The sequence below is a fragment of the Dunckerocampus dactyliophorus genome, chromosome 16, assembly GCF_027744805.1.
Source record: "Dunckerocampus dactyliophorus isolate RoL2022-P2 chromosome 16, RoL_Ddac_1.1, whole genome shotgun sequence".
NCBI lineage: Eukaryota > Metazoa > Chordata > Actinopteri > Syngnathiformes > Syngnathidae > Dunckerocampus > Dunckerocampus dactyliophorus.
Window position 1 is genome coordinate 11555106 of NC_072834.1, and position 11692 is coordinate 11566797.

Genomic DNA, 11692 nt, shown 5'->3' on the forward strand with positions numbered 1-11692 from the left:
GAAAAACTGATATGCTATTTTTTTTTTTGCATGTGTGTCACACTTAAATGTTTCCGATCATTAAGCAAATTCAAATAGTCAATAACAACACAACTGAACACAAAATGCAGTTTTTAGATGAAAGTTTGTATTCTTAAGGGAGGAAAAAAATCCAAATGGCCCTGTGTGAAAAAGTCATTGCCACCCGCAAATTTAAATCCCATTACATCTGGCGTAAAACGAACACTGCATTTTAGAAAAAAAACATCATACCAACAGTACAATATGGTGGTGGTAGTGTGAGGGTTTGGGAATGTTTTGCTGCTTCGGGACCAGGAAGACTTGCTGTGATAAATGGAACGATGAATTCTGCTGTCTACCAAAAAATCCTGAAGGAGAATGTCCAGCCATCTGATCGCGACCTCAAGCTGAAACCAACTTGCTCTGCAGCAGGACAATGATCCAAAACACACCAGGAAGTCCACCTCTGAATGGCTGAAGATAAACAAAATGAAGACTTTGGAGTGGCCTAGTCAAAGTCCTGACCTGAATCCTATTGAGAAGCTGTGGTATGACCTTAAAAAGGCAGTTCATGCTGGAAAAACCCCCAAAGTGGCTGAATTACAACAATTCTGCAAAGATGAGTGGGCCAAAATTCCTCCACGGCACTCTAAGAGACTCACTGAAAGTTATCGCAAACGCTTGATTGCAGTTGTTGCTGCTAAGGGTGGCCCAACCACTTATCAGGTTTAGGGGGAAATCACTTTTCCACACAAAGCCATGTAGGTTTGGATTTTTTTTCTCCCTTAATAACAAAAGTTTCATTTAAAAACTTCATTGTATTCTAATATTTAAATTTGTTTGATAATCTGAAACATTTAAGTGTGACAAACATGCAAAAAAATAAGAAATCACTTTTTCAAACCACTATATATAACTTTTTTTTTTTTTTTCTTTGCCCTCTGCTGAATGTTTGCCAGCGTGATCATGGCCACTGATCCCTTCAGCCATAGCTGGCCGGCCCGACCCAATGTGACGGTCCCTCTGTCAGTGACTTACATACACTGACAAAAACTGAATGACAATATTTGTACCATTGTCTTTAATTTGTAAGATAAAGTGTCACCCGATTTACATGGTTAAGAAATGACAATTAATCCAACATATAATATAAATACCCCTGCCACAAAATAAAAAACCTGTAAATAAGTGAATAAATAATACTAATTATAAATACAATCAACATCAAACAACTTAAATAACACAGTTTGCACACAATGATGTATTATATACAGTATAAGCTGCATTTACACTATGCAGTAGCTATATATAGCTAACGGTACAAAAATAAGTAGACCTATAATTTAAAGTAATATAAATCGGGCATTGTTTTACATTTTAATTAATGTGACCTTTTCCATCTTAGTAGTTAATGGTAATTACTGGTTTTAATATTAAATTGAAGGTGATTTTTTTCCCTGATTTTTTGGGGGCGCCCCCTGCAGGCCACAGCGCTCTTAGCATTTGCCAATATCGCCTAATGGGCCAGGCTGCTCTGCATTTCAGCACGTGGAGAGACAACCATACAGCCCTAAACATAAGACGATCCCTCATTTTCAAGACCTGCTTTGCCGTGTGACTGACTGGCTGGTAATCTGGCTCGGGGTATTGACTTTGACGGACTTTCACGGTGTGTCTAATGAAGACTAATGAAAAGAAATGTCTTTGTTTTAGTTACAATTGCAATATATTCAGTTAATTTCAAAGATGCGACATCAAATATGATTATTGACCCAAATATATATTTTTCAAGATCTATTTTTGGAAAATAAATAACTAGTAGATTAAAATAAAATTGAAAAAAAAACATATTTCTTAGCTGTTTTACTGTTCTAAACCAATCACGATTATATTCAATTTAGCATCAGAACTCCTCCTGGCTTGTTTGCTAACTTGCTACAACCTTAGAGACACTTTTTCATGCGTGTGTATGTATCATATTTGTATCTCTCTGGTGCATGTGTGTGTGTGTGTGTGTGTGTGTGACGAGAAGAAAAGCTCGACTCTTTAGGTGACAAATCATTTGGTGCCAAATGGTATAAATCTCTCAACCATGAAGCGGCCCGTCTTGATCAGACTGTTTTCTGGGGAGGAAATCCAGTGGTAACTTGGTGTTCTGCATTAATTACTTCCAAAAGGTTCTTCAAAATCAAAAACGTATGAAAACGGAGGTAATTTTTCCCATTGGAAAACCCATTAACCCAAAAATGAGCCAAAAAACATTTTCATCGAGAATAATTAGTTTTACGTGCCGAAAACGATGCAAAATAATTAGAAATGATGAATGGATTCAACTTATTGATGCGGACTTCCCGTATATCCTGGCGAGATTGAATTCAAAAGTGTTTCTCATCTTCTTTATCAAGTTGGTGGCACTTGCAACTTTCTTTGGCCCCATGGTGGATTATTTAGCAGTCACAATCAATAAAAAAAAAACGCACGGACGGTGAGTCAGTCAGGGTGCTTTGTTTGGGCTGTGGATTTCGTGAAATGATACAGTACAGGGCAAACGTTTGTTACGCAAGTTTGTTACGCAATACTGTATGAAAAACAAATCATACAAAAATTGGGGTGGATGAAAACTGAGGTTTGACTGCACTGTCTTATATTTGGGTCAATACAGTATTTAATTTATAATAGAGCCAAGACTCAATGAAAACATTGGAGGGTTTGGAAGATATTTTTTCCACTGTATCTTGAGCCTCGCCTCTTCATTTAATTAGTCCATCAATGATTGGACCAAGCTGGGATAGGCTCCAGCATACCCGCGACCCTAGTGAGGATAAGCGGCAAGAAGATGGATGGATGGATGATTGGAGCAGACACCCTACATCCACCCTATAAAGACATTTTGGACAATTTAAAACACTTTGAGGAAGGTTCTTTTCTGTTCCCACTGCGCAGAGAACAAGGTTCATAAAGGCAAGCTTGGATGAGTTTGGTGTGGAAGAACTGACTTCAACCCCTTCCACTACCTTTAGGATGGACTAGAAGAGAGATTAACACAAAGCAAACATCTTTTAAAAGTCTTCCCGGAGGAGAGGAATTGCTGCAAATGAGGACCATGTTTTCTGGAGAAGCAACAGCCAGGTGTCTCGATACTTTTGTTCACAACGTGGTGATGTGGTGATCAATTGACAAGCATGCACCTCCAAAACAAGCCACAATGGATGAGAGGCTACTCTTCTACCCCAGTGCCATGAATGAATCCTTCCCCTTCTTGAGAAGCAAAGCCGGTGTCTGTGGAGCTGCTGCTGCCGGATGGTGAAGGGATGCTTTTCTGGCTTGCAGGCTTTTCACCTCCATCGCATCTCTCAGCAGCATTGTGCTCAAACTGTCGCCCTTTTATCCACGGAGCCCCCACTTTGTTATCCGGCAGCGATCCGTCTTTAGACTCGTTCAGCACATTTTCCGTGCCGGCCTTGGTGTCGCTTACTTTGGGAAGTTTCGCTCCTTTGGTGGTCGTCTCTGGGAGGTTCTCCGCTGCTCTTCTCTTTTCCGGTGTCACCTTTTTGTCTTCTTGGGCTTCATTTTCTGCTGTTTCTTTCTCCAGTTGCGCTCTGCCCTCCTCCATCTTCACCACCTCGCATTCAGACGCATGCTCTCCACAGTCGCCATCCTCATTCTCATTCCCTCCCCCTTTTATGTTGTCCTCCTCGTCCTCTCCTTGATGCACTGTTACATTTTGGGACTTATTTTTCTCATCGAGCACGCTGTTAAAGCCTCTGAAATTGTTCTTGGCGCCAATGATGTATCTTCCCAGGAAAGACGAGCCGTCTTTGGACAGAGCATCGTCCGCAGGGTGTCCTCCATCCGCCACATGCTGATGGACCACTTTCAGATCATTGTGCATCCTCACGATGGCTTTGCTAAGCTCAGTGATGCGATTACCAATATCTGGTGGCGAACAAGATCAGTAATGCCGTGGATTTCCTTTCTGCCGTTCTCTTGCTTTACTTGAACTCGTGAAGCACTTTGTCATTATCTTTCTAAAATGATATCTCGCAATAAGCAGCTTTTCAGACTTTGACGGTCATTTTTTTTTTTATTTCAGTAGTCGTGTCCCTGTAAATTTGCAGAATTTTGATAAAAGATTTGTAAAATTATTCATTAATTAATTAACTAATGTATTTATGTATGTATTTTTTGTATTTATTATCTTTTTTTTTTTTTAGAAAGAAATATGGTATCATACTGTTATTGGCTTTTCTGACGATATTGAGTGGGTGGTTCTGCAGCGGAATCTAATCTAATACAACAGTCACTTTTATTACAAATGTTGATCCAAAATCGGAAGAGAATGTCAACATCGGAGCAAGCCTCCAAGCAGCAGCAGAATCGAGGTCTTACTCGTGTTTTAGAGATTAGGATAAGAGATTAATCCAATCCTAAAGGTCCGACTCTAACCAAAACATACTGTAAACAATTTTTTCCATTCAAAATCAAGTAAATCCAATTACTCCATTCCAGAAAGCCAAAAATGTTAACACAAAATCCATATTTGCAGTTTACAGTTCTAGTTTTACATGCATAAAACAATTTGAAATGAATATAAATACATGTAAATGATGAATGAAAGGGATAAATGAAGATTTCGGGGTACTTACATTGAAGACGTGATTGTTGCCAAGACGCGATGTGGCATAGTGTTTCTCCCCACAAGTCTCTGCTTTTCTGATGATCTTGGATGCCAAGTAAGCCAAAATGCAGCCAAAGAAAGCTGCAAGTCTCAGCATTTTGATAAATAAGCTGAGAAACATTCAAGAAATAACTCAAGGCAAAACAAGAAGGTGGTGTCCGTGTTGATCTTGCTGCCACATTGCCATCTTGGTCAACAATCAATGAAAGTAAATGTTCAATGATTCCTTTCATTGGTCATTCATATGTATTTAGAATAGTTTCATGCATGTAAAACCATAATCTTAAAACCATGAAGTGTTTTGTGTGGCGTAACTGTGTTAGTTAGCAAAGAATTGCAGAGTCAACTGCTGATGGCATCATTAACGGGTGACTGAGCTGACTTCCGGTTCCTGTTGTCATGTATTAGCAAGTTTCTGTATTGTACTGTTACGGTATTAATAACATGACCAGACGCACACCACATTGTACGATAACCGGAAAATGTATGGACACCGAAGAACCATTTTGGCATAAATGTTCTACGTTAACCAAAAAAAACACGTTAACCGAGGTTCTACTGTACAAAAAATAGTTGAATTAATTATTTTAAAAATTCTGCCATTCCTAAGATACTATTGCTCAGTTTTTTATTTACAATAAATACACTATTATTATTTCACTAATTATTTTAAAGTACATTTTTCTGGTAATCAACCACAAGTGAGCATTATTATATTGAAAAGGCAGATTTACTGAACTCTTGCTGTGGATTTGACTAGGTTTTACTAAGTTTTCTCATAATGGATTGCGTCTGAGCAAAGCATTTCATTGGAGGACAAGTGGCATAGAAAATGGCTGGATGGCGCTGCAATGCTGCCTCCGCCCACCAGAGGGACCCAGAGGGAGGCTGACATCATTACAGCGCCCCTGCAGGCACCAATGACTGCTTTGCTCAGATGCATTATGGGAAAAATTCAAAATTGTTTTTTTTTTAATTTTAAACTCGTATTGGTACTTGTTTGTATACCTTTTGGGTATACCTTTAAGTATGCATTTTGAGTGTAAAGTAGCTGTGTGTTGAGTTTAGTGTTCTTTGTAAGATGACACCGTGAGTCAGACTGTTATATTGAGTTATTATTTAAACAATTAGTAGTTCTTCAGTAAAGATGTCCCAAGATTAGAAGTTAGCCATAAATTAGCACCGCTGTACTTGTATAAGCCGCAGGGTTCAACGTTTAAGTAAAAAGTAGCGGCTTATACACCGGAAATTACGATACTCTCTTCAGGGCATTGAAACACATTTTTTTATGAAACTTCATGAAACTGCATAATAATAATAATAATAATAATAATAAGTTTCATGGCTCTGAAAGAAAATATTAAGCAAATAAATACTAAAATTAGACCATTAAAGTAATTATATTACAAAAATGTGGGAAAAGGTTCAAATCTATTTACACTCAACATGAAATAATAATAGATCATTTAATTATTATTATTATATATATTATTATATATTAATCATTTATTTTTTTACATTTTACATTAATTTAATTTCATTAATTTAATGCTTTTCGGAGTACCAAAATATTAAAGTTAGATTATAAAATATTATATTATATATATATATATATATATATATATATATATATATATATATATATATATATATATATATATATATATATATATATGATATAAAATATACTATTTCAAATACTGTATATACATCAAATTCACCATCAAATAATACATTTGATTGTGATTTCAGGTGTATGACAATGATGTGTTACCTTTCCTCTTGGTCTCTTCAAACTCCCTGCGAGCTGATTCGATATATCGCTGCACTAAGGCTCTGATCACTTGCTGACGGTACGGCAGCTGGCTGTCCTTAGAGCCCTTCTTGTTGGACTCGGATACACACATGATATTAAATGTATGGCAATAAACAAATGCAATCTAAATACATTCAATCTTACCAGGGAAGCTATGGGTGGGTATTTCTTCTCAGCACTGCAAGTGAAGCAGCAGCAAACACGTCTAAAGATCCCCCTGATTTAAAACAAAAAAACAAGGGGACTCTCTGTGCAGATGTGTGTTGTTTTGAAGCTCACCTTAAGATGTAAAAGAAAGCTTTAGGGGATGGGATGATGTTGAAGGGTACAGGCATGGTGAGGCCCTCTCTAAAGTAACTGAGATACAGCTTTGACCTGGCAAACTTCCATTCCACGTCTGCGTCATCCTGGAACAACATGAACGGGGCTTCTTTAAAGGGGCAGGACTTTATTTTGAAATCATAACAATCCCAATCATCTCACTGGAATGTTCCAGAAGTGAAAAAGAACAATTCAACAATCATTTTACCTCAATTTTCTGAAAGGAGTTAGTGATCATAGCAATGAGCATGTTGAGCAAGACGATGACGATGACCAGCGTGAAGATGCCGTAAAGAATGCGTCCTACAAACTCGGCCAGGACAAACTGTGGCATGTCCACGTAGTCCTGGTTGGCAACACCAAACATGGTCCAGAACAGGAAGTGGAAAGTCTCATTAAACCTGCATGAAGAGGAGAAACAATGAATACTCAGAATCTCAAAATGATTGACTTTTTCCAGTCAGATGCTTCAAGCGGAGATCGTGGAGGGTGATGATTACCGTGGCTCGACTGGAAGACCAAAAAGCAACAAAGTGTCAGACTGTTCATCCACATCCTGCTCACAGCCTCAGCCTGCTCACAGCCTCGAGGAGGCTATAGGGGTGTTATTTCATGTCTAGAGGACTCTAATAATATAAAAATATGTATTTAGAAGGCCGTAAAGAGGTTTTCTATGGTCTAACTATGAAAATATTCCATTAATAAGGAATCGTACTTTACGGAAATTCACTAATCACGGTCGAGTTCGGAACCAATTAATCGCAATAAACGAGGGATTACTGTACTGCTGTTTATACTATACCTTTCTGCTGGTGCCAGCAACACATACAGTGGTTTGTACAGATAAATAAATAAACTACACAATCTCAATAGTATATCAAATCGGGAGGGTGTGAAAACATTTCTGTTCTGTAGGGGGCCATGACAGAAAGTAATTGAGAACCACTGCCCTACCATCTGTGACTCCCAATTGTTGGACTTCCGGGGTGGTTTGACTAAGGAGGTTCCACATTGCTTTGCATTGAATTTGAAGCACATCAAATTGGTGACGCTCGTGTATTCTCACCTGCCCAGATGTGGAGAGATGACATAGGGGACGTAGACGTTGTTGATACCACAGAGGAAGGCGGTTCCAATAATCATCAATATGAACATGAATCTAAAGACAACAAAGGTAAGGTCTCAGGTGCAAACATCAAGCTGTATGAGAGAAAAGGGGGGCGTCACGCTATCACCTCATCATGTCATCAATCATCTTCCCGATGGAGATCTGCAGCGTCCCCAGGGACTCATGAGCAGGGAGGATGTAGGCCAACCTTGTGAAGCTCATCATGCTGGTAACTGCAAACAGAACCTCTGCAATCAACTGAGGGTCCTCCTGATGCCAGTCATCACGCACTGCAGCACCAGAAGCAAAGATGTAATGAAGAAAAGTCACTTGATGATACAAAGTGGCACCTCCTTGGTTTCCCACCAGTCTGGGTGAAGTAGGCGCACTCCTCCGTGCCGTCAGCATCAAGACAGAGGAAATGTCCTTTCAGCATGATGACCACACGTAAAGCAAACGAGGCCAAGTACATGCTGAGCACCATCATGTCCAAGCAGTTCCACCAGTCCAGGAAGTAGCTTCTCAGGCCCTCAATCCACACTTCCTTACACTCGTACCAGAAGAAACCTAGTGAGACGACAACGACAACTCTGGGCTCAGACATGAGTTGATGACATAGGCGGAGAGCTCCGACCCACCACATAGCATGCACCCACCGACCACCCACACCATGTGGAAGGAGCTGTGGAGGATGTTCTGCTGCCTCGATGCAAATTTATCTCGATACATCTCCATGGTGATGGATTCGCCCAGCAGCGTGATGAGAAACCACAGATAGGAGGCCGAGTGCAGAAGAAACTTGATCACGGGTGTCCTTAGGATCTTTCCCACCTGGTGACAACATAGGATTAAACTTTCTAGTCAGTCTAAGAACTTGGACACCAGAAATATGGATATTGGAATTATTCACTGGAGAGCTGACAGTTAATTTCCATAACGAGGCACAGAACCCCAACCACTTTTATTCTGCACTCTTGAGGTATTGGCTTCATTACAAATACCAACATCTATCGATACCAATATCGGCAGCAGCTCTTCCCTCAAACTAATGTGGTGTAATGAACACATTATGCTTCTTCTACTGGATGCATTTCGCAAATAAGCGCTGTTTGTGCAAAATAAGGCAAATCATGTCGCTTCACATTTTGTGCTCTTCTTTTGTTTTTGTTTTCCTGTTTGGTGCGATGTGCACCTGCTTTGCAGTCGCCGTTTCTCAATAGTAGTCAGTACTACTATTTAGTTGGTGCGCCATTACGCGCAGCTTGATGAGGTCTCACAGAAGTCCTTATTGGCAGAAAAGTGATACCAATATGATCCAATATCTCAATTTTATACCAACATTGGTTCGCTGATATTATCGGACATCCCTATATGTATTTTGACAATTTTTTTTCTTTTTTTTAAACTTTTGTCTCTGCTGATTGTTGTATCTGTAAGGTCCTGAAAGGCACCTACAAATAAAATGCTTCTTCTTTTTTTTTTTTTTTTTTTTTAAAGAAGTGTAACTGTATTGACCTGAATATAAATATTTTTTCCTTATAAAAGTCTGAAAAAGTCTGATTGTCTTATATGGAGATTTATACATGCAAACCAACAGCTAGCGACAAATGACTTCTCCCCAGAACTTCCTGTCACTCGCTCACATCAGTGACCTGGTGACATACAGACCCCTGCGAAAAAAAAGTGTTTCAAACATTGCTAGCAAGTTAGCAAACAACAGAGGAGCAGTTCCGATACTAATTTTAAGCAGAGTCAGCAAACAACTGTCAAATAGTAAAGGAATACCGTATATCCTTTTTATTGCAATCTAACAGTTATTTCATTGATATTGAAAAAAGAGGGGTCATTTTATATTCAGTGTTTTTCTTAATTTAATACATTTAATATATATATATATATTTAATTCTTTACATAACCAGGTTAAAACCTGATTGATATTAAGGGTCTTGTCTTATGGAACATTGACATTTTTCTATTCAGCGTGGCCTAGGGGGCTATTTGTTGGTCCATGGCACACTGTAGAAATAAAACTAAACTAAAAAAAAACAAAACATGAAAATATTTTTAGTAAGCAGCCCCCTATGGAAAAAATTTGGACACCCCTGGTGCACTGAAAATACAGTATGTTTGTTTTCTTTCTTTGGCCGTTTGTGGGCCGTGCAGTATAGAACACCTGTGTATCCATCCTCATTCACGTGCTCGTCTATGTCAATGGTGCAAGTGTAAACATCATGTGACCTTTGACTTTGGTGCAATCCAGTAGCCTAGGCAGAGGAGGGGCATGGTGAAAAAGATCCCAACAGAGACAAAGAGCTTCCAGGCTGTTCTGCTGCCTCTCCATCCTGCTAGGTTGCCGCACCAGATTGACGACAACACCTGCTGGCAGATTGGGTGGGCCACAAACTGCACAAACGCAAACACACAGAAGTGATAAATGTACAAGTACCAGACTGAGTGTTCCTCACATCTCTTGGCCAACCTGTTTCTGGTTGTAGTTGACAGCGAGCCGCAGACGTGACAGGTTGGGTATTCCCTCCTCGAAGGCCTGCTCGTCCGAGTCCTGGCTCTCGTCTCCACAGCTGTTAAGGATGGTGGTCACCTCGCTCTGGTTGCGACACATGCCAAGCAGCTCCACTGCAAACTCTTGACAAAGCTCTTCCAGGCTCAGGTACTGCGGCTGCGGAGGAAAGCAACCGCAATCAAAACACACACGAGAGAGACAGACATCTGCGAGCAACCACTGACCTTGAACTCTGGCTCCTTCTGGGAGAGCTTGCGGAGCTCCCTGCTGAGGCTGAAGGCACTGAGCATGGCGTCGTCGGAGGTGATGGAGAGGTAGGCGCGGCTGGCAATGCCACGGTAAGTGTTGATGCGAGACAAGGAAAACTTGAGCAGGTCATACTGACGCCCGTTGCGACACTCCAGACAAGCGCAGGAAATTTTGTGCGGCCATGGGATACCGTGGCCTTTTTGCGTGAGCATGGTGACGATGTCGTATAGATCTTTCTGGCAGGCTAACGTCAGCGGGGTCACACCGGGGGCAAACTGCGAGTTGTCGATGGAGTGGTCAAATATAGCCTGAGAGAAGGAGCGCACGTCCATCTTGTTCCCTTTCTCCTGGTCCAAGCGGTCCAGGAGGAGCTTGACCACTTGCGGCTGGTTAGTGTCAACGGCAACGAGTAGGGCCTCGTGAATCTGACGGAAGTCGAACTTTACCCCCTGCAGGAGGGCGTCCATGGCGCCCTCGCTGCCCAGGCGGATGGACAGGTTGAGGGCCTCCCTCCACAGGCGGTCTTCAGAGTCATCCAGCTGGCGTATGATGCCATCGCCGGTCTTCAGCAGGCCGCAGACCAGTTCGATTTTCCCTTCCTGGATGGCACCAATGAGCTCCGGAGGGAACTGCATCTTCTTGTTCATGATCTCGCGCCATTGATCTTGCTGAAAGACAGCACAGGAAGATGTTTTTTTTAAATGAAATAGCAGCCTAAATCTTTAAATCTACTAAATGTGTAAACAAAAGTACTTACTGTGAGGTTTTCCATCCCTCATAAAACAGAAACCAACAAATTGAAGGATTTTCCTGTGACCAGCAATCAAAAATCACTATTTCGAAACACAAGACATAGGAGATCATCTACAGAGTGTTCCAGTACAGTGAAGAGAGCACTTGTGAAGCCGTCTGCAAGGAACCAGCACTCAATTACTCCCATCAGTGCCCCATGTGGCCCCAGCCAATTAAAATGCAACTGCTTCCAAGTGTTTCATGCTT

The 11692-nt window shown here is 40.7% G+C and overlaps 1 protein-coding gene across 1 annotated transcript; it reads right to left on the bottom strand.

Annotated features, from left to right (window-relative positions):
• Positions 1-1068: 1068 nt before the first annotated feature.
• LOC129169334 (short transient receptor potential channel 2-like) lies at positions 1069-11583 on the bottom strand. Its single transcript, XM_054755682.1, has 13 exons — positions 11451-11583; positions 10669-11361; positions 10403-10600; positions 10162-10326; positions 8580-8754; positions 8290-8490; positions 8051-8213; positions 7882-7974; positions 7024-7216; positions 6774-6901; positions 6639-6711; positions 6453-6570; positions 1069-3936 (listed from the first exon to the last, which is right to left on the bottom strand). The coding sequence occupies exons 1-13, from the start codon at positions 11463-11465 to the stop codon at positions 3218-3220; spliced, it is 2934 nt and encodes a 977-aa protein (XP_054611657.1). The 5' UTR covers positions 11466-11583; the 3' UTR covers positions 1069-3217.
• Positions 11584-11692: the final 109 nt, after the last annotated feature.